The following is a 23,943-nucleotide window of genomic DNA, read 5'->3' as shown; positions in this document are numbered from 1 at the left end:
ATAGCTAAATAGAGTAAGTATATACGAGTAACTATTTACACTTCTTTCTCAATCCATAGTGAATGCTTTTTTGAAGGAATCTATAGTGAATGCTTAGTGTTGTTCCTTTGACTTGAATCTAACTTGAAGGAGGATTATTGACAGATTAACCATTTTGACATGTGAGTCCAATAAAGGCAGGATTGACATTGTAAATACTCAAGAACTTATGGCTTATTCAAACATATGATAGGAATGGCGAATAGCAATAATCACGGGCAAGTAAACTAGAAGTTGAACAAGACATGTCCGGTAAATCGTAAACTGAATAAACAGTTGTAAATCTGTACACATTGAAGATTCAAACAGCCGATTTCTTCCATTTTAGGCTGATTAGCTGGGATAGGAATATAGGATTGAAAGATAAATGTACACAACTGCAATACTATACATAACCAGAAAGGAAAAAAAAAAAAAATAATGGGGCGTAAATATAGGCCTTCTGAACATCACTTCTATTGAAACAATGAGAAGGGTTTGTGTGCTTGTGTCATCAACTCACACTCCACGATCAGATCCAAAGTCTTAGGCAGGCTATGCCGGCAATGGCTCTTCCATAACTGCCAAAGAAGAGCCAAAGCATCAATATATTGTTGACAGAGAGGGTGAGGAGGAGAAAAAAAACAAAAGAGAAATTCTTTGAGAAAATTTCTGAAATGCCATCACTATCTTAGAATGGAAAAGGTGAAAAACAAAGAGTGAAGAATGTGGAAGACGGAAGGATATCTACCTTTTCTCTTCTCAGGAATTTTATCTGAAACCTCCTCAACATCATCAGCAACGGGAGCCTTGGTAGGAACATCAGGTAGATCCAACTTCTCTTCCTCTTCAGGAACTGTAGTGGGAACTTCTGGTAGATCTTGGACAGTAAGCTACACCAACAAAAGCATACCTCCATCAGATAAGACTACAACAAGAACATACACGATGCTAGAGTGTAATATGCAACCACAAGATATAATAGTAGAATATCTAGTAGGGCTGCAAGACTGCATTTGAGATCAGAGATTTTCTAGTAGGGCTGCAAGACTGCATTTGAGATCAGAGATTTTCTAGTAGGGCTGCATACAAATGAAGCATATTCCAAATACATAGGCATGGTCCCTTGTCACATAGTTTACATATCTTTGTTCAGTTCTAATAAGGTTTGTACAGATTAGGGGTGTACAAAAACTGGCCCGGACCTGTAGATTCAGGTCCAGTCCCGGTCCTTGAAATTCAAGGATTCCGGGCTTCAGGTCCGGTCCGGGTAAAACCCAGAATTTTCAGGTCCGGACCTGAAACCGGTAAAGCTACTTTTTTTATTTGATAAGTCTAAACAGGTCTAAACAGTAAAACAGGTCAGCAATATTATTTTAAAAAGAATGAAAAAAAAAAATCAATAATCAGGTCTATTCAGGTCCAAACCCGGACCGGACCTGATTTTTCAGGTCTGGACCGGAACCGGACCTGCTGATTCAGGCCCGGTTTCCGATCCTTAAAAATCAAGGATTCAGGTCCCGATCCGGTTTTGGACCGGTGTACAGCCCTTAGTTCTTGCTGTGCCACATGTGCACAGGTGTGTGTATTCAATTGTATAGTTAAGTATGAATTAATCTAAAAAGATCAAAGTTCAAGGTTCATAATTATTTCCATGCCTAATGACTACCAACTACCAAGTTCATACAAAATATGAGCATATATTCTTAGGATGGTATCAATGTGTCATGATATACAGGAAAATTTTGTTAAATTTATTTAAGTACATCACTACATCTGAATGAACAAGTGAGTTTACATCTCAATCTAAGTTCCCCATAAATATGCATATAGATTAGCATTTCTTGCATAAAGTCTTACCCTTTTTTTCTCATTGAACTTAGCTAATTCAGAGAATATCTGATGCAACAAGTATATTTCTCACAGTTTGTGGACAGAGTATAGTTGAATAAGCTATTTCCAACAATGTAAAACATTCACAACAACATTGTGAATCAAATTCATCCTCACATGTGCAATTGTATTTCAGTAGATACACATGAAAGAACACGCCTCTACATGTCCGTGTACATATAAAGATATACCTGATTACAGAATTACACAGCAGAACAAATACAAAATCACTATTAATTTGTGTGTGCGTTTTTTTTTTTTTTGTGTGTGTGTGTGTGTGTGGGGGGGGGGGGGGTCCCATAAAAAATAATGACAACAAAACTTAATATACTACATATTGCCACGGTGCCACCAAAGCTTGACAATGTATAAATCCTAAGTTCTCTCTTGCGATAAAGCATTTGAAATCTTCTCTACAATTTCTTCTTTGAAAAATCTCTATATCATACAGAAATGATGCTTTGGACCTACTTGATGTGCACAAAAATATGCTTGTGGGAGCCAGAAGATATGGAGTTGAGCACATTATGATAAAACAAGCCATAAGTAATAGCTATAAGTGGTGAATAAATATGGTCTCTAAGAAGTTCTGAGGAAGACCGAAGATGTGGGAGCCTTCTCCCCTCAGAGTCTCAGACTACTGTTCAAGTAGGGAAACTTTCCTTCACGTAATCAAATATCTTATACTGTTTGTGGAAGGGGTTCTCCGATTTCCTGAGTCAATTAGGCTTAGGATTTGTATCACATGTGATCCTAAAGAGCACTGGGCAACTTAAGGATGCTTCCTTCAATTCATTACAGAATTGCCCAAGGCTTATATTATGTGTGTTTTTATATTATGAACATAATCTCATCATTTAAGTTCCTTCCAGCTGATTACAGACTGATTTCATCTAAAAAGCCATAGATAGAAATTAATATGCAGTCTCAATCAGCTCATCAAGCCCTTAATACTAGACACAGCATAGATAAGGACAAGTATCTCAAAAATTAAACATACCATTGCTTCTAGATTATCAAATTCTGCTAATACTTCTTCCTCGTCATCAGCAGATAATTTCTCCCCCAGTATAGCATGTATTTCCTAGAAACAGATACCAAATGAAAGATTATTAGTTTCCCAAATAAAGTTGAAAAAAATATTGTAATTCGAACAAGAAATGCACACAGGTTCACATAACATGCACCGTGTACAGCTATAGCCAATCGCATACAAGCAATTCTGAAGAGACATGACAGGAAAATTATAGTGCTTAGGTAGCCATAAGTTATAGCCAACCGTAATTAGATTTACAAAGCCACCTTCTGTCTATGACTCTATCATGCACCTGTAAAGTGTTGTCCGGCTTGTCCCCGTGACTTGTGCTTCTTATTAATTTATTGTATTGACAGCATCAAATCTGTCAAGTCTACCATGTATATTGTCCAAACATGTCATTACCAAGCACAAATATGAAGCTAGAAGTAGTATTCTTGTTCTAAGCACTACCCTATTGGTAATACCAGAGTGCTGATCGTTCTAAAGGACACACTCGGGGATCAAGTGATCCAACTTAATGGCATAAATGGCAAGAAATTTAGGAAATGTTGATCACGAGACACTTTCTAATGAGTAATGACCAACTACAACTTCCTAATGAAGGAGAATCAATTTCAAGGAGACCAGGGTATCCCAGGGGCTAATAACACAATTACATATAAACAGCTAGTGGTTGAGAACTGATAACTAAGGGCTGAAAATTGAGAACGCAAGTATGCAACTGCTCCTGTCAAAATGCTTCATGCTGTTAATTTGTAAATACCAAATATCTGGTCCTGACATCATGGCATTACAACGTGAAAAGATGAACAATAAACTCTGAGAGAGGACAGTGAACATTGATTGGACATGGGACTATGGGAGTCTACTATGGCCATCAAGACTAAGGTCAAGACTCGCAAGGTTATTTCCTATTTCTTGTTATTAAAACTTAAATTTTTATTTTTTCTTTTCAATTTGCAGGACTTATTAATTTCTTCATTTTAACTTTAAATGTACCCCTAACTCCAAAGCCTTTGGGAAAAAAAAAGAAACAAAATATGACAGTCAAATCAGCAGGAAAACTATAGTTTTCAGAATATGAATAAAGGAAAGCATACATCTTGATAGGCTCTTGCTTCTTCAGTGTCATCCATCAACTTCTGAACATCATCCAGGTTAAGTTCACTTTGAATTGCTTTCATTGCATTGTTTCCCGCTTGCAAGCTCTCAAAGACAGCCTTTTGCTTGCTGGATAATTCTATATCTGCCAACTAAATCAAATAAAATTGTGAGACTAATGAATCGGAAAGTGTAAGGTCGCTTAAAATAGCATCAAAAGCTGGAGGGTCATAATGGTTGACATTCTTACTTGCTGCTCAACATTAATTAGCCAAGCATCAACTTTCTGCAGCAACTCTTCCTGCACCTTCTTCTTCTTCAATGCAAGTAAGGCTCTATCTTTTTTCTTTTCACGAATCAAGTCCCTTGCTGCTTGTTTTTCAGCTTCGATGACAGCTTCAAGCTGAAAAGAGGGGAATAAAAAACAACAAAAAGATATGAAGAAGTGCTATAGCTGGACATGATGAGCAAGTAACAAACATGTAAAGTGAATATGCAACAAACTACGAAGATTTATCCAGTGGGTCACCACAGAAAAATATACAATTCTAACCCAACCAAGATATTAACTTTACTGTTGAAGCATATCTGCATATACTCATAATGGCAATAAAAAGAAATCAACCTATACAAATGGATCAAACAACAAAAATCGCGAATCTAATCTAAAACCCCACACAGAGACAAGTGATGCAAATATTAATAAACAGAGGGAGTGACTAAAATCTAGATTTGTATTGGCAATGTGATTGGAGTTATTGAACCACTTATATTATCTCATTTACAACCCCTGAAATTTCAATAAACCATCCCTTTTAAGTATTATATGTTTAAGCAATAAAAATTTTCAGATTTGCAAAATTGTATACTTGTCTCACAATACAGGTATGTCCAACTATTTCTTCTTCAATTTGACACATATTAGAAATTTTTTATTGGACATAATATAGCAAAATACATTGTTACATAGCACACACAATAACTCATATCCCTAAATAAACTCATTCACCAAAACAAGCTCTGACTCTCATATATATAAACCCCAAAGTCCAAACTCACACCAACTAGAACATTCCTCATTGAAGAAGAGTCCATGTTACAATAATTTATGCTTTCATTGTCTTCAAAGACTTAAATGGAGTAGATTACCCCCCACCCCCACCCAAAAAAAAAAAAAAAAAAAAAAAACCTCTCTTCCCAAAAAGCAGAAAAAGAACAAGATTCAAGCTGAAGCTGCAAGAAGCAGATTTTCTCAGCTAAATGTTTTTTGTTCCCCAAAAGCTGAAGCTTCAAGAAGATTAGCTAGCCAAATCACAATGCTGAACTTTCAACACCTACTGCTAGACAAATGGGAAATGACAATTCAAACAGACACCAAAGCCAGTTTCTAATGCATAATTGATACATACCTAGAAATCAGTTAGAAAATTCATCAGATTTTGACTCCAACCACCATGATAATATTAGGACTCCTTTCACTGAGCATCTCTAGGTGTCATTGCATCTGGTCAGTTTACTGAGGATTCTATCATTTCCACAATTTAGATACATTTTATCATCAAGCAATTCAAATACAGGTAGCAACTAGCATTATGAGTTTATGATAATAATAATAATAATGTCACCCTGGATCACATACAATGCCCAACAATAACCTAAAAGTGAAATAAGTAAAACATATACTTTCTTCCAAAATACATTTTGCTAGTTCAACAGGTATTGAAACTATAAGCACTTGATTCAGTTGATTGTACTAGCCGACCTTCTAAGATTAATCCTCTATCTGAATTGGTGATGCATCGTTATATAACTTATATTATGTGATCGCCTTCAATGGCTCTCACAAAGCAGGCATTCTAAGAAGATAGTATCAATACCCTTCTTTGAAGTAAGTTTGTTTGGAAACATTTTAATCACTCCACCCACAACCATATTCTAATACACAACGAATTACAATAGCCGGCTTGTTCATTAGAATCATCCATTTGTCCATATCACCCAATCAATCAAAGAAATGAACCGAATGTAGCAAATGGCATAACTAATACGTAGTATAAACATAGATATACCCAATTCAAGTCAAACATTTTGGAATTCTATGCAACAAGCAACCATAACAGAATTCCAGCATATTGGGCTTACTTCCCACCAAAGCTACCTTTCTCACCATAGGCTGATAACTAAACCCCCAAATAGTTGTAATTGGACTCCTTTGCATTAAAAGTTTAAAACTTCACCCCATCAATAATCAAATCTACCGTGTTTTATACTAACTTCAGACAACAGAAAGCTTCTACTTAAGCACGAAATCCTTTCCATATCCACCAAAATCGAACCCAAACTCAAACATACTTTCATCCCTAAGCAGAACAATGCATAACCTAATTGAGGACAATAAAGCTAATTGAGCTAATCAACACCCCATTTAATCAAAAACTAATCTTCACCCATCTATCTAATAAAATGTGTGCATTATTCTTTTCTTTAATATACATACTATAAAACCAAATGTATAATCAAAATCAAAGAGAATCAGATCAACATAAACTAAAACATTTATCAACATAATCCGGCATTTCAACATTAACCCAACAAAATTAAAAAGATTACAATTATTACCCAGAAAACAAAATTCAAAAAAGGGGGAAAAAAGCAAGGAATTAATTACCTGTTGCTGATATTGACCAAGCTTGCGTCTCTGAGTTTTTAGAGAGAGAATTGCACGATCAACCTCAGTGATCTTGGGTTTTTTCACAAAAATATTACCCATTTCAACAAATAAACACCCACCAATTTGATTTGTCAGAAAATTATCAACAAGCTGAAAAAAAGCTTCCCCTACTAATTCCTCCAATAATTTCTCAGCTTTATCTCGTTGGTTCGCAATTGATTCACAGTGTCGGCCGTTGAAATCACTCAATCAGCAACTGTTACACGGCACGGCCGTGGCGGAGGTGGTGGTGGTGCGGTGGTCGATGACCGGCAGGAGGAGAGAGAGGGGTTGTGGGAAGAAGGAAGAGGGGGCAAGACCACAAGAGTCGCAAGACCGCCGAGTATTCTAAGCTCGATTTCCTTTTCACTTTGTTGTTGTTACTTTTTCTTTCGAGGGAAAACTTGGTCATTTTTGCTAAACTAGGGGAAAATGGTAGAAATGGTTGGTTACTTGGTTTAGGCCTGGTTTGGTTACTAGTAGATTTTTCAATTCGAATGATCGGATCGAGTCTGAAAAGGTTGGATTGGGTCGGGTTAATTTTTAAACTTGACTCATGCTAAATTATTATGTCTACGTGAGTCTAAATTTGAATCAGATATTTTTCAGGTCAGTTTCGAATCAGGTCGAGTCAGGTGGGGTTTTGACATCTCTAGTTGCAACACGAAATAAGAGACGAATAAGAAAGTATAGGAAGTAAAAATTTCCAAGAACGGTAAAAATCATGATTGGTTAATAGGAAGGAAATTGCATTGTCCATTGAATTAATTCTCATATACTTTTATACTTCATCTGTTATTTTATGATTGCACTATAGAAGTTGGCACACTTATTTTTTGGTAGTGGGAAAACGGAAGAGAGAGGAACAAAATTTTCACTTTTGCTAACAGCAAAATACATGCATTTCACTTTTGCTATCGGATAAATTTTTTATTTTATTTTACTACCATACAAAAGCAAGTTTGTTAAAAATTGCTACCACTTAACACTTTCAGTTAAAAATTGCTAACCAAAGCGTTAGAGTGTCTTAGGAGATTGAAAAAACTAAACTAAACTAAACCCTCAATTGATGCTCGCCGACGACCGTTGATGAGCGGCGGCAAGGGGAACAAGGAAATTGGTTTTTTGTTATTTTTAGAGAGAATGTGTAGCGAAATTAAAGGGTCACTAAAATGAAAAAAATGGTTAAAGAAAAAAGGGACCTACTGATCTTCTTATGAATATAAATAAAGGTCCTAAAAATTGAAATAGGCTAAATTTAAAAATATAAATTAAACTATAGAGGTTATTTTTTAAAGCTAAATTAATATGCATATAAAATTTAAATTTTACTATATCATATTTAAATACATTAATATACTTTGCTTATACAAGTATTTTATATACTCCGTACATAGTATATGGTTATATTATTAAAATATTGAGAACGAAAAATTCGAGGATGGAGTAGACTTTTTTTATAAATAAAACAATGATTGAGTAGACTTTGTTAATGAGTAGATTTTTTTTTTTTTATTGTTACAATTTTTTTTTTTTGACAGATTGTAACTGAAAATAATTACACACATCTGGGTGTATGCCCTATATGGTGCACCCAAAAGTATTTTCAAATGAGAAATAATCAAATAATCATAAAAATGAATAAATAATACCCTTGAATGCACCTTGCATCGGGTGTATATAACAATTTCTCGATGGTAACAACTAATTTTGTCGGATCTAATCTAGAACTTAATTTATTCCTAATATCATATTAAATGTACAATTTATGTTAAAAAAACAACTATTGATTTAATAAAATATATTGATGATAAAAAATAGGGTGCAAATCCTTTATCCCACTATTGTCAAGTATATTTATGTTACCTAATTAAAGCTAGAGAAGTGTCAGTTAAAAATCAATTTATTCCATTTGAAAAAATAACAGCACACGTCAGTTAAAAATCAGTTTGATAAAATAATTAACAAATATAACTCTATTTCCTAAAAAAAAAAAAAAAATTACTCCGTAACCTTTAAAATAATTAACAATTTATTATTACTGATGAACTTGACTAAAAAATGTGTCAAAATACAGATTCATATTATACGACTATTTTAATAAGATCTAAACAAGATGAAATCGATCTTAAGGGAGAACAAATTTATCTTGTTTAAAAGTACAAGATAAATTCTCACAAAATTCTCACAAAGTACAATTGTGAATAGTATTTCAATAATTTATTAATTTTGAACAAAACAATTCACTCTTTTATCTAGAGGTGTTACTTCTGTTTTCTAGGTCGAATTCGTTGAGGTCGGTGACTTAGGTCGGGTTAATTAGGTCTAATTATAAATTTGAGTCACGTTAAGTCATTGTGTTCATATGAGTCAAAATTTGAATTTTGTTTTTTTTTAAGGTGGGTTTTGACACATTTATTCAAAGAGGCGCAACTAAAAGTGAACAGAATAATCTAGTTTTAACTGAATATTAATTTTTTTTTTTTAAAATAGCTTTTGGGTTTATAAGCGGTAAATGCACATTATCTAAATGAGTCTGAACCTTTTTTTGTTTTTTAACGAAATGTATTTTTTTAACCTGTCTAATTTGATACTTCCTTTGTTCTAGTAATATTGCAACAACTAGACTTTTGCACTATTCAGTCATGTGAAATTTTGTTAGATTCGTCTCGTAAAATACTTTCACAATATCAACTTTTTATAATTCCAATAAAACGGTTGTTGTTGCAAATTATACAATTTTCATACTTTTTCATATAGCAAAGAAAATTTTCGTGTAAATTACAATAAGAGAGTGCCAATTTAAAAAAATAGTATATTGATTATATAACACAGTGTAAATATAACACAGTGTATTACTGATAAAGGTGAGTAAAACATCGTATCTAGTTGTAGATCCATACCATGAGCCATGGCCATTTAAAAAAAAAAAAAAATTAAAAGAGAACTTTTTTATCTTGTTTGAATTAAAATTCATAATGAATTTATTGATAATAAAAATTAGTTTTTCCACAAATTTCCAACTAATTCATAGCTTAGTCCTTATCAACAAAACTTCATTCATAACTAACTAATATTCTTTTTACTTTTTACTACTTTATTTTTTTTTTTTAAAAAAAAAAAAAAAAAAAAAAAAAAAAAGCTTAAAATTCTCCTTAATACAGCCGTATCATACGTTTAGGGTTTGAAGCTAATAAGGAGGGTAGGCAGTTTGGAGGGTTGACTTTTTACTTTACAAAGTTTTCACTTATTGTATATATATATAAACATTAACATGAGATTATTGAGTTCATTAAATTTCATTGACATTCTTCATTATTTTATTAAGCAGTAAAAAAAAAAAAATAATGCATCTTCCTACTAATAATTTTCCATCAACATCATACTCAAGTTTCATAAAATGGACTCCTGAAGAAAACAACAACTTTGAAAAATGTCTTACATTGGATTACCTTTACGAGATGGACGAAAATCTTCGCTTCCAACAAATCTCCAACCTTCTCGGCCAATCTAGAACTGCGCAAGAGGTTAAACTTCACTTCGACCGACTAGTGTACGACATTGATAGGATCGAAGGTGGCCAGGTTGATTACTTCCCACCACATTGGTGCGATGAGAAGGAGATCGAGAATAGTTGTCACATTATCTCAACCCTCCGAATAAAAAGATTAAGAATAGCAGCAAAGGGTCTCAGTGGTCTAATGATGAACACAGGTACCTAATTATTATTTACTACTATGTAGTATTGTAGTATGAATATTGAACAATGGCTGAATTGTTTTTTTTGTTTTGCTTTTAGAAATTGTATAGAATAATTCATCAATGTTAATTACATCACTTACAATTAATAATGATCATTAATCTTTATATGAAGTACAAATTTTAACTCTACTATAACAATCCTGAATTAATCTTGAATTCTTGAACATAAACTGTGATATACTTAATTGTTTATGATCAATGTTTGATTTAAATTATTTAATTTCATCTAATATTTACCTGGCCTGTTAATTTATTTTTTTTAATTTTCTTGAGAAACTATGTTTTCTTATATGGTCATTATTGTCTCAAACACAATAACCTTGAATTCTTGATCATAAATCTCTGATGTATCATTAATGTTTGATTATTTTTTTTAATTAACATTTATGTACATTTTTTTTTTGTTATCTTTAAAATTTTGTACCTTTCCACCTTGATTCAATAATCTTGAAGTCTTGATCATAAATCTTTGATATATCATCAATGTTTTCACAGTTTTTTAACCTATAAAATATTTTGCACTCTTAATTTGCACCTTATGACTCTTCATGTAATATAATCGGGTCGTATTATTTTACAGTGTAGTTTATTAATTGAAGATATAATGCTTGAAGCCTACCTTTGATTTGGAAAAAAATAAATACTTTGTTGTATATAAGTCTTGTAACCCTACTCTTTTATTTATTTATTTTTTTCTGAAAATATATTGTTGATTTATTTTGCATACTAGCTATTTGCATGATGGCAACCTGAATATAAAAACCCTAAACCCGCCTTAATCCCCTATATATATATATAAAAAATAAAAAAAAACTAAACCTGCCTTAACTTTTGATTTTCCTATTGCAGGTTGTTCATCATCGGAGTTGAAATTTATGGACACGGTGATTGGAGAAGCATATCAAGGTCCGCTGTGCCAACAAGGTCTCCAACTCAAGTAGCTAGCCATGCCCAAAAGTTCTTTAATAAGAAAAAATGTCAGAAAGTCACTAAGAGGTCTAGCATCCATAACATTACTACCGTCAATGTTGATGAAGCTAAAGATCTCTATAGAAGAACGAAACTTTCATCAAGAAGAAACACTTGCCTCTGGTTGTGTCCAACAAGAAGCTTATGTACTGGAGCCTCTAACAACATCACTTGCCTCTGGTTGTGTCCACCAACACGAGACTCGTACACCAGAGTCTTTAGAGATGGATGAGTCTCTAGTGATGCTTCTCAAAGAACCCGTATTGAACACTCTAGAAGTACTTGATTGCCTCTAATTGGGTTCAACAAGAAGCCTAGCTATATACATCAGCGCCAAGCTAGGGGAAAGTATTAGTACGTTTGGATGAATAAATTAGAGTTAGGGCATGTTCGGCAAAATATAGCTGTGAAGGTAGCTGTAGCTGTGGAGATAGCTGTTAGCTGTCAACAAGTTGTTAGCTGTGAAAAAAGATAATTTAGGTATGATTGTTCGGTAAAGTAGTGATTGACTAGCTGTTACATTTAAGAATCAATCTTTTATTTTTAAAACTATACATTAAATTTTCAAAAGCTACTTTAAAAGCTACCTCTAACTTCAAAAGCTAATAATCCTAACTTTTAATAAAAGCTACCTCCGCCACTAAAAGCTACTTGAATTATTACTTTGCCAAACACTCACATTTTTTGTTGAGTAGTGGTTTGACTTGGTCAAACCACTAAAAGCTACTCAAAAGCTAGCGCCGAATACGCCCTTAAAATGGCCGAATACAAATAAAATATCGTAGATTACTCGCATGCTAAATTTATTCTGGACTTCCTAAACAAAATCTTTGGAAGAAATTTCACTTTCACTACAATGAGAAATAAATTGAATTAATTTGAAATTAGTTTATTCCATTAAAAAAAAATCACAAACATTACTATATAAAGACATGTCAAGTAAAAATCAATTTATTCCATTCGGAATAAATTAGTAAATATTACTCTTTTCGTACTAAAATAATAATTGGGATATTGGACTTTTTTCTATACTCATGTATTAGCTTTGACCATAATTTTTCATTAACATAATAAACCATAATTTTATCATAAATTATGTTGTCACATAAGTATTCATATGTAATTTCATAATATAATTTTTAATATAATTTTCATTAATATTTAGTTATACAAAAATCAAATCAAATTATTGCATCGACATATGTGCAAAGTTGAATGTGAAATAGAGGGAGTACTTCAGATGTCAAGGCCTCAAGGGTTGACTTCAATAAAGGATTATCAAATAGCATTTGTTGATCAAAGCATTTTGTGTTATGGGAGACCAAGTGATATATTTCCCTAGTATATTGTCATATATATTATAGTCAAAGGAAATAATTAGCCTAATAAAAATGATAATTATTTTTTTATAGTTAGTTGAACCCGAATATGACCTGACTTGGAAATGACCCGACCTAATTGTAACCTGCAAATTATTGACTTGAACATAACCCGACTTGAATCCGAGAATGACCCGAGTTGAAAATCACCCAACTTGATTATAACCCGCAAATTATTGACTTGAACCGAACCCGACTTGAACCCGAGAATGACCCGACTTGAAAATGACCCGACCTAATTATAATCCGCAAATTATTGACTTGAACCGAACCCGACTCAAACCCGATATTGACCCGACCTAATTCTAACCCGCAAATTATTGACTTGAATCGGACCCGACTCTAACCCGATAATTACCCTAACCCGTTTTAACCCAAATTAAATCCGACCTATTGTTCACCCGACCCGAATGTAACCTGACCCAAACCCGATAAGAAGTATGACCCGACGTGACCCGACTCAAGCATGACCCAACCCAAACCCGACCCGCATAGGTTATGGAATTAATCTGAATTGACCCGACCCGAGTTGACCTGACCCACTCTTACCCGACCCGTTTATCTGAATTGACAGCTCTATATACAGTATTAATATTTGTTTTCCTTAAGATTAGCTAAATGTAACTTAAGATAAAAGTATTTTGAAGTCAATATTTAGCTTTTCCAAAATAAATATAATAAAATAAAAAATAAAAATAAATAAAGAAAATTGGAAGAGAAAAAAAAAGTTTAGGCGGGAAAAAATTTAAGGAGAAGCTAACACGTGTACCATTTTAAAAAAATATTGTTATTTTAAAAAATGATTGTTATTTTAGTACTCTGTATTTATTATTATTATTATTATACTCCCTCAGTTTCCATATGTTAGTCCCATATGCTATTTTGGGCGTTTCAAAAAGATCTAACTATATTGAATGTATTCCACTTTTAACTTAGTTTTTATTTCTTATTTTATACCTATTGAATTCTTATTGGTTAAATTAATTGATTGTGAATTGATGACTTGACTCTAAGTAAAGAAATTATTCTCTTGAATTACTCAATTATGGTCGACGGTATCCTAAAAAAACACAAAAAAGTTTAAATAATACAACACAATTTATGAAGTATTTTTGACTTTAATGTTAGTTTCCAAATATTCTTCTTTTCTTGTTTTATGTTTATGTGATTGATTCCATAAGAGACTATCATATTGAAACGGAAGGGACGTTTGGTGGTTTTCGTGAATGGGGGAGGGAGTTGGGGTTTTTTTGCGACACAAGGGTTGGCTGCTAGGGCTGGGTGGAGGGGCGACGCTAGAGGTGGGGTGGGACGGTGGGCCAACGAGGGAGAGACTAGGCGGTGAGGGTGGTGGGTTAAGGTGGCCCGGTGAACGAAGAGGAGAGGATGGGAGGTTTTTATTTTATTTCAGTTTTTTTTAAGCATTTTTTTAAAAAAATTTAAGGTTTTTTTTTAAAAAAATTGTTAAAAAATTGACGAATGAGATTGTGACACGTGTCACTAGTAACCTATTTAGTAGGTTACCAACCGGTTACGTTTCATTTTTGGAAAATATGTATCAAAGGTCGTTTCATTTTGGAATAATCCAAATGTCGTTCTATTCTTGGAAGATCGGTGAAAGGTGGTGTTATTTTTGACAAATTTTCCTTTTTCTAAAACATATCTTAGCTTATCATATATTCATATAGTATGTGTTAGATTGTGACTCGAAATCTAGTAGGGAAGATTTTGAACATAGATATCTCTCAAACTACAAGTGATTTTGAGGTGTTCAAGTTGTAGATGATAGCTTGATTCAAGAGCTTTCCAACGATAGGTCATATGCCCAATTCCGATAAGAAACGAGAAAGTTATGGCCGTTTTACGAAAACCTGACGAAGTTGGAAAATTACGACGAGCGGACGAGCTATAGCTCTATGCGAGTGAGCATCTGGGTGAAAAAAAAAAGGTTTACAAGCAATAAATGTATATACTTTAACATTAATATTTTCAACCATATTTTAGTAAGATAAAAAAATATATAAAAATTTAATAAATTAAAAGTGTATATGCATACGACTGCAAAGTAAATAACAAAGAAGGTCAAATGTATAATAAGTGTAAAATAAATTAACGCTATGGTTAAAAGCACAAAGTTTCATATATGGCTAGCCAAACCGTGTGATTGGAGTTACTTGGGTTATTCGGTCAATCAGTGATTTCTCGATCAAGAGTATTATTATTTGAATGAAATATCTGATGAATTTGATTTAGTTTTGAATGTATTATTTTACCTGTCTAATTTGAATTATATATTTGAATATGATAATATTATCTAGTCTGAACGTATTTTTTACATGGTCTAATTTGAATTATTAAATATAAATTTAAGTATGATAATATAATCTAGTCTGAACGTATATTTTTTTTTATGTCTAATTTTAATTAAATATTTAGTTTAATTCAAATTAAAATAAATATTTAATTTAATTTATAGTTTTCTTCGACGAGGGGTCTATTGAACTGTTGTAGTCGTGAAAGATAATTTCCATTTTGATTCATCAAATTGTAATTGAAGGATTAAACTTTTTTTTATCTCACACAATTTTTTACTAATTTTTTTTTAAACCTACTAAAAGTATATATTACTGTATAAATTCAATAACAAAAACATAAGATAAATTAATAATAAGAAAGGGTCAGACACGTCACATTTATAATGAAGTTATTAAAGTAATAAAAATTAGAAATTAGAGGTTGTTATATACACCTGGGTATACCGTACACCCATGAGTATTTTGTTCTTATTTTGATGATTGTTTTTCATATAATCATCAAATGATGAGCAAAAACTAACTGTGAGTTTTCCTTAAAAAAAAAAAAAAAAAAAAAACTTGAGTTAGTTGAATGTATGATGCACCCGAGTGTCGTATATAACAAACTCTACCACTATCATAAAAAAAAAATTAAAATTATTATTATTATAATAAAAATTAGAAATTAGATTTTTGACAAATAATATCTTTTCAGGTAAACGTAGTCCGTACAAGAATCCAATTGGATCAATAATAGGCTTAGGCTTAGGCTCAGGCTTAGGCGTAGGGTTTGATCAATAAAATAATATCTTTTATTTTATTATTTTTTTTTTAAAAAAAACCTACATTCATAACTAACTTAGCTCTTATTAAGCTTAAAGTTTTTCTTAATACAGCCGTATCCTAATAGGCTTAGGGTTTGAAGGAGGTTAGACAGTTTGGAGGTTTGACTTACCTTTTTATGTTTTGACAAAGGGTTGACTTGTGTCTATATATACATCAAATTGAGATTATTGAGCTCATTAAATTTCATTAAAGCACTTCTTTTTTTTTTTTTAATTAATCAGTCAAAAAAAAAAAATGCATCTTTCTACTAATAATTTTCCATCAACATCAAATTCAGATTACATACAATGGACTCCTGAAGAAAACAAGAACTTTGAAAAGTGTCTTACATTGCATGATCTTTACAATATGGACGCAAATAGTTTCTTCCAACAAATCTCCAAACTTCTCGGCCAATCAAGAACTCCGCAAGAGGTTAAACTTCACTTCGACCAACTTTTGTACGACCTTGGGAGGATCGAAGCTGGCCTGGCTGATTACTTCCCACCACGTTGGTACGAGGAGGAGAATAGTTGTCGCGTTATCCCAACCCATCCGGATAAAAAGAAAAAGAATAGCAGCAAAGGGGGGGCTCAGTGGTCTAAGGATGAACACAGGTACGTACATTGTTGTTATTATTACAACGTAGTAGTATGAAATTTGATCAACGGCTTAATTATTCTTTATTGTTTTGGTTTTAGAAATTGAATAGAATAATTAATCAATGTTAATTACATCACTTACAATTAATATAGATCATCATTAATCTTTAAATTCTTTAATTATATGGAGTACAAATTTTAACTCTTCAATGATAATCTTGATGAATTCTTGAACATAAACTATGATATATAATTGATCAATGGTATTTGATTTATTTCATCTAATATTCTAGGGTTAATTTTTAGTTTTCTTGAGAGACTAGGTTTTCTTTAAAAGTTTATTATATATAGTCACTATTGTCTCAAACACAATAACCTTGAATTCTTGATCATAATCTATGATATATCAATGATGTTTCATTATTTTTTTTTATTAGTATTTACGTACTCTTTGAGAGACTAGGTTTTTTTTTTTTTTTTTTTTTTTTTTTTTTTTTTTTTTTTTTTTGTGGCTACCTTTAAAATTTTGTACTTTCTACCATGATTTAATAATCTTGAATTCTTGATTGATCATAAATCTTTAATATATCATCAATGTTTAATGTTTATTACACAGTTCTTTTACCTTAAAAATTTTTGTACTCTTTGCGCCACACATTAATAATATTGAATTCTTGATCATAAATCTATGACACATCATCAATGTTAAATTTATTTCATGTAATATAATCAGGTAATATTATTTTACAGTTTTATGATACACTATATTTTGTGAAGATATAATGCTTAAATGTACCTTGGATTTTTGTTGTATGTAAGTATATCTTGTTACCCTACTCTTTTACTACGTATTTATTTTTAATTACTATCTCCGTTAATTATTATGTACAACAAAGGGGTATTATTTGCGAGATATAAAATATTCCTTTGTTGCACATAATAATTAATGGAAGTAGTATTTATTTTGCATACTATTTGGATGTTGACAACCTAAAATAAAAATCCTAAACCCGCCTAAATTTTTAATTTTCCTATTACAGGTTGTTTGTAATTGGATTGGAACTTTATGGATTGGGTGCTTGGAAAAGCATATCAAGGTGGGTTGTGTTAACAAGGTCTGCAACCCAGGTAGCCAGCCATGCCCAAAAGTTCTGTAACAAGAAAAACTGTCCGAAAGTCACTAAGAGGTCTAGCATCCATAACATTACTACCGTCAGTGTTGATGAAGCTCACGATCTCTGTAGAAAAGGGAAACTTTCACCTCAAATACTAGACGCGTATCTACAAAAACTTGGTTATGGTCCCGATCAACAAGAAGCTCATACATCAGAGCCTCTGGAAACACTTGCCTCTGGTTGTGTCCAACAAGAAGCTTATGTGCAGGAGCCTCTTAATACACTTGCCTCTGGTTGTGTCCAACAAGAAGCTTATGTAGCGGAGCCTCTAAATACACTTGCCTCTGGTTGTGTCCAACAAGAAGCTTATGTAGCGGAGCCTCTAAATACACTTGCCTCTGGTTGTGTCCAACAAGAAGCTTATGTAGCGGAGCCTCTAAATACACTTGCCTCTGGTTGTGTCCAACAAGAAGCTTATGTACCAGAGCCTCTAAATACGCTTGCCTCTGATTGCTACCAGCAAGAGATGGATGAATCTGAACTGGAGATGCTTCTCAAAGATCCTGTATTAGAACTTGCCTCTAGTTTGTTTTAACAAGAAGCCTATACATCAGCGCCAAGGGCAGCAGAGCCATGAACAAGAGAACGATGCCAGTGTTCTTAGTCTAGTACGTAGTAGTAGCATTCTGACTTATTACATAGTAGTAACTAGTAAGTTGTATAGTTAGTAATTTAGTATTCTTTCAGAACAATTCAGCTAAGCATATCTTAGTACGTTTGGATGAATAAATTAGAGTTAACATGGCCGAATAAAGATATCGTAGATTACTCGCTTGCTAAATTTACAGGTGAGTTACAGTATCCAATAGGAGTATTATGATTGTTTTACAATGCAAATATTTTCATGTATTCTCGACTTCCTATACAAAATCTTTGGAAGAAATTTCACTATCACTACAATGAGAAATAAATTGAATTAACCTCTAAGTAGCTCTGGCCTCTGGGTACTCGAGGATATTTGATAGAACATCGCGTATAATTAACTTGCTCCGTCCCAGTTGAACCATAATTCCCTCAAATTTTATATCCCTGCTTTTCTTCCATGTACAAGCAACAACCCTTTTGTTTGGAGTTAATAGTCCAGCTCAATATAGAATCATAATCAATGAGAAGACCATGAGCAAGTAATTCCTATGATGCTTGCTATGCAGACCTGAAACACGTAAATCATATAACTAAAAATCAGCAAAGAGTATCACGGATTGATTATTACTGAGTTATCCAACTAGAATATCTACCCATCTAACTGTCAATCATAAGAGGTAATGTTGCACTCATCTTAACCTTTTAAACCCTACAAACTAGAAAATAACGAGATGCCTGACTCACCAGTTTCACCAGAAGCTGCTGCTGGAAGAGCAGGAATGTTTAAAGCTGCAGGGAAAACCGAATTATGAACATGAGCAGCTAATTGATGATAAGCAATGCAAATGATCAATATAAACACATCTTGTTTATCAACAATAGCCAAATAATCAGCAATTCAGCATTAAACAAAAGAGCATACAGTAGACAAAACATACTTTTATTGCACGAAGAAGCTGGCAACTGAAGTGCGGAGGGCCAAGGAGCCGGAATGTTATCATTCAGATCACAGAGGAAGGTTATCCCTGATGTCTTATCAAATGTAACATCGGAAGGCAAGCTCTGCAGAAGACATCCAGATTCTGGAACCAAAAATATCAAATTATGATACAAAAAATGTGGATTCTAGGTGAGGATAGATGACAAAAGTCACTACAGTTGTCCAATAATGCAATAGAATGGTAACCCTTGGCCCTTAGGTTTAAAGATTTTTATGCATTACGCAATACTGCATTAGCACATACTTAAGGAGTTGAGATTTTGGACAATTTTGGGTAATTGTGGTTTCATTTATGATTATCTAAGAATGGAATACAAAATAAACACGCATGCAATTTTAAGTGACTAAAAAGCCCTCCATCAAACAGACTAGATACGTATTCAGTAGTGCAGCATAAACTTTTGGTATACATCTGTTTCATTCTTCTTGCTTGAAAAAGAATTCTGCCCTCCTTTGTGTGTTCACTCATATTGAGCAGCAGAAAGTTGCACATTAAGTTTGTACCAAATGGGATTGGGAGGCTCTAACTCATTAATTTGCAATGTATATAAAATAATTTATATATTCTTTTCTTGTTAAATGACTCATCGAGAAAGCAACTCAGCATGGCAAGTGCCACAATCAGTTGCTACACATCCAGGTGAAGATAATGCAGAAAAAATTACTGATTTAAAACAGGGAAAGTAACCAAACTAGTTTATACAGGACCATCTTCTCAAAGCTATATAATCAACCAGTTCAGCATTTACCTTGTGTTCCAGCTGGTGTGATTGCCATATATCATATCAAGCCGGTGCGACAAGGCCAAATGAAGAAGCAAAAGGCCCAAAGAGGGAAGAAATGAAGGTTAGCTCTGTTATTGATACTGATATAAAGAATTGGAAGCAATAATGCATGAACAAATTACCTTGTACAGAGAATTGCTTGAGGCTCACATGACAAAGATCGTACACATTAGTAGTAACATTTTCTCTTTGCAACTTCAATCCAAGCGCAGCAGCACAATTGAGTGCTTGCAAGTTGGTGACAAAACTCTGATTCTGCAAGTGACTCACATAGCTTTCTATGGCACTACAACATGCAGTTTGGTTGCTTATTACATTCGCACACTTCTTTGCAACATGTCTTGTGTCAGGGAAAGTTAAAGGACACACTGGAGATGAGAAAAGATGCACAGGGTCATCGATGAAAAGCAGGCTATTCTTTTTTGTTCTATCTTGGCAATTCTGACTTTTATAATGCAATAGAGTATTTAGATAGCGCTATGAAAAAATCATACAAGCAGACTATTCTTTACAGCATTTGTTTAATGATCAACAATGTTCAATACCTCTTGTCCTTTTTTTTTAACATTGACTTGGTAAATTACATCACAGCTTCTAGTGGTACTAATTCAAGCCAGCGACAAGTCATTCTACGACTCTGCATACTGATCCAGATGCAATATTATAGTAAAAAGATAAGACACTAGAATTGTTTAGAGCTTCCAAACACAAGGTTTTTTTAGATCTTTAATCCCTTTAGATTGTGCCGGCCTACTGGGTGAGTAACAAACAATCTTTCCGCATGTGTTCAAGCTCCAAGGCAAAAAAATCACATCTCGGATTCATTTGTAAACATTTAGACACCTTTTCTAATGCATAATTATTCCAATGAAATGAAGCATTATTTCAGGATCCTACACCTAGCTTCCTAAGCTAAAATTAAACTCTGCTACAACAACTATCAAGCACAGTTCTCACCTTTGTTGATATGGCAATTTGACAACCCTCTTATAACTTCTTTTGCACGGGAAGGATTGAGTTTACTAGCCAGCCACCGCAAAACAATACTTTGACAATCATCATCAATATCTGAAAGCTGAGGGACATCATTAAGATCACCAAGCTTCGAGCTGAGATTTCTAGCAGCTTCTGATAAAGCATTCTGACAAGTTTGGGAGCAACATTCTTTGACAAGATCAATCTTTTGACAAGATGCCAGAAGCTTGGAAGTGTCCACTGATTTCTCAAATTCACTGACATCCTTGACAGGACAAGAGCCTTCAGTGAGATTGGATTCTCGAATTTTGCATATCTGCTGAAGATCGTTATTTGCACCCTGGCTCACCAATACTTGATTAACGTCAGATAGGCACTGCTTAGAATGTGTCTCATTCAGGGCAAGCAACTTGGTCTTCTTACTGGACTGACCCATAAGAATAACTAAGGTGGCATGTAATTGCGGGCAACATACTACATTAGCCAAATATGGAGCAAACGCAGTAAAGCAATCAGTGGCTGTAATTCCCATCATACTTTCAGCAGCAGTGAAGTTAAAAGGACATGCTCCTACAATGAACAGTCTATTAGTTGATACCTCAGTGGAATGTGCATCATTTACTGGGAAATCAAGAAAAGCTGGTTATTGTGTATCTACCTGATAATTTGGGCACTGTACTATTTGTAAATGGAGTCAAAGGTGAAGGTGCCAGAAAAGGAAGAAGGGGCTGAGGAGCCCCAAATGGCGACATAGGTAAGAAGTCTCCGCCATCCGGGGCAGGATCTCCGAAATAACTCAATGGGGTACAATACAATTCAGTGGCATCTGTAGAAGAATAATCTGTAAGCTTAAATAATCTATGTAGTATTACAGAATTTTTTTTAACACTTATCTATTATATGAAGCTGTTTTAAAGACAGCCACACAACAGAAATATCCAATGTTTCAACCGGACTTGCAGTTTTCATCTCACTTAGGCATTCTTCAACGCATAATTTCATTTAGCATTCCACTATAAATGATAATACAAAACGGCTTTCAGCTAAGATCACATACAATTCAATACTAAGTCAAGAATTCGAAGGAAAAGCTAGGAATCTGTGGTGATCTTTCATACATTGTAAAGTATCCAATCAGTGTAAGCTTAGTTCATCAATAATTGAAGTACATATGCTCTCTACGTATACAACAAAGGTTTTTATATTGGATTAACCACTTAATTGACATAGTCCAACAAAATTCAAGAGCATTTTCTAAAGAACCTTCTAAGAAAAGAAAGGGCCAATTTACATAAGTTTCTCCTCAACAGTCAACATTATCCTGAATATTACTCCTTTGAAACATTAAGCACAAAAATAAATATGTGACATTGTGAATAGAAAACACAAACAAATCCAATACAGATGCTAGTAAAATTTATAGTACTCAATAATAATAATCTTTAAAGAAATACAAGTAAGACAAGACAATAGAAACTAGTAAAAAAACTTGAAAGGGAATTAAGCTCACTTGTAGACAAAAAATATATTTTGTCCAAGACAAATTTCTAGCAATATAAGATAAAATTATCTGGACTGAAATGAGAGTACAGCACATACTACCAAAGCTATAAAATCTTGAAATAACAACTACCTTAAACCAAAATTTAAAGGTCCAAACCACATTTTATAAAAATAACCAAAATAATGAAATACCCATTTCCTCATTTGCAAAGAACATCACATAAATCTGAAATTCACTGCAATATTACTCATAACTAGGTCACTATCAATAAGACCTAATTGGGGGAGCTTTGCCCCCTCGGCCCCTTAGGGATTAACCCGGGGCTAAACCAGATTAGTCGGAGTCTAGTAGGCTCTGGATTACCAAGTGAGGCACCCTCGAAATGAACAAAAAAAGCTAAAATACAAGCAAATCAACCTTAAAAAGTACGAAAATCAGCAAAACTTACAGAATAATACAAGAACTGAGCTGAAAAACTGAAGCTTGATGAAGTAAGTGAAGACCCCTCCTCTCATTCCTGCCCAAAAACTGGTAAAATCACAAGAAAAATGCCAAAAGTAGTAAAACAAGAGAAATTAGTTGGTACCCAAAGCATTAAAAGGGAAGATTTCTGAAAGAAAAATGAATTGAATATAAGGTAATTTCACAAATTAAAGTGTTCTAAAAATTGAAGAACAAGAAATGAAGAGGGGTTTTTGGTTTTTGCAGCAGTAGAGTAAACACTGAAAGTGGGGTCAGCTGAAGTTTCAGCAAAATTAGCTGGTTTTTGCTGGAGGAAGAAATTGGGGACCTCTTTATTTTACACAGAATAAATTAAATTAAATATTTTTAAGAAAATCTTTCCAATAAAAAAAAAAAAAAAAAAAAAAAAAAAAAAAAAAAAACATTTTTAGGGGGGAAATAAGATGGGGGATGGTGGAAATAAAGAGGTGCGCTAACTCATATACAACAGCATTGTTTCATTTAATGCTCCCATTAATTGCCTGCCTCTACCTCCAACTCAAACATTTCAAACGATCAACATAGATCCGCCTTTGGATAGATAGATAATTGTATATATTACTACGAGTATTTTATTATTACTCTATCCGTCTTTATTTGTTTTTACAAATGTGTTTTGTCTTCCCGTTTAAATAAGATGAACAAAATAGATTTAAGGGGATTATTTTAATTTATTCATGTAATATAAATATACCGTCCTAGTTGACTTTACTATGATATCTCGGAATGTAGTGTAGGATTTAAAAGGAGCAAGGCATTATTCTATTTGATCAATTAGATCACTAACTCAATTGATAATGGTTTCATATGGATCTTTAAAAATCAA

General features: G+C 33.2%; 2 protein-coding genes across 2 annotated transcripts; both read right to left on the bottom strand.

The window, feature by feature from the left end:
* Positions 1-285: 285 nt before the first annotated feature.
* On the bottom strand, positions 286-7,179 carry LOC110731345 (vacuolar protein sorting-associated protein 20 homolog 2-like). The gene is made up of 6 exons (XM_021911194.1): positions 6,720-7,179; positions 4,302-4,454; positions 4,051-4,203; positions 2,912-2,995; positions 770-911; positions 286-599 (listed from the first exon to the last, which is right to left on the bottom strand). Exons 1-6 carry the CDS (start codon positions 6,819-6,821, stop codon positions 574-576), a joined length of 660 nt encoding a protein of 219 aa, XP_021766886.1. The 5' UTR covers positions 6,822-7,179; the 3' UTR covers positions 286-573.
* An 11,318-nt stretch (positions 7,180-18,497) lies between these two features.
* On the bottom strand, positions 18,498-23,669 carry LOC110731344 (uncharacterized GPI-anchored protein At1g61900-like). Its single transcript, XM_021911193.1, has 8 exons — positions 23,065-23,669; positions 21,771-21,938; positions 21,095-21,682; positions 20,260-20,505; positions 20,102-20,113; positions 19,291-19,434; positions 19,097-19,141; positions 18,498-18,920 (listed from the first exon to the last, which is right to left on the bottom strand). Exons 1-8 carry the CDS (start codon positions 23,129-23,131, stop codon positions 18,853-18,855), a joined length of 1,338 nt encoding a protein of 445 aa, XP_021766885.1. The 5' UTR covers positions 23,132-23,669; the 3' UTR covers positions 18,498-18,852.
* Between the last annotated feature and the right edge of the window lie 274 nt (positions 23,670-23,943).

Source organism: Chenopodium quinoa, unplaced genomic scaffold (genome assembly GCF_001683475.1).
Source record: "Chenopodium quinoa cultivar QQ74 unplaced genomic scaffold, ASM168347v1, whole genome shotgun sequence".
NCBI lineage: Eukaryota > Viridiplantae > Streptophyta > Magnoliopsida > Caryophyllales > Amaranthaceae > Chenopodium > Chenopodium quinoa.
Note: the sequence above shows the minus strand (reverse complement) of the source record. Positions and strands in the feature narration are given on the sequence as shown.

Bases quoted from the DNA above. Each gene is read 5' to 3' on its own strand.
- LOC110731345 (XM_021911194.1), bottom strand. From the start codon at position 6,821: ATGGGTAATATTTTTGTGAAAAAACCCAAGATCACTGAGGTTGATCGT. The intron at 4,455-6,719 runs GTAATTAATTCC...CCCTCTTTTCAG, and splicing joins TTGGTCAATATCAGCAACAG to CTTGAAGCTGTCATCGAAGC. The intron at 600-769 runs GTAGATATCCTT...CTTCTTTGGCAG, and splicing joins AATTCCTGAGAAGAGAAAAG to TTATGGAAGAGCCATTGCCG.
- LOC110731344 (XM_021911193.1), bottom strand. From the start codon at position 23,131: ATGAGAGGAGGGGTCTTCACTTACTTCATCAAGCTTCAGTTTTTCAGC. The intron at 21,939-23,064 runs GTAAGTTTTGCT...ATTCTTCTACAG, and splicing joins CTCAGTTCTTGTATTATTCT to ATGCCACTGAATTGTATTGT. The intron at 18,921-19,096 runs GTGAGTCAGGCA...TACGTGTTTCAG, and splicing joins AGCAGCTTCTGGTGAAACTG to GTCTGCATAGCAAGCATCAT.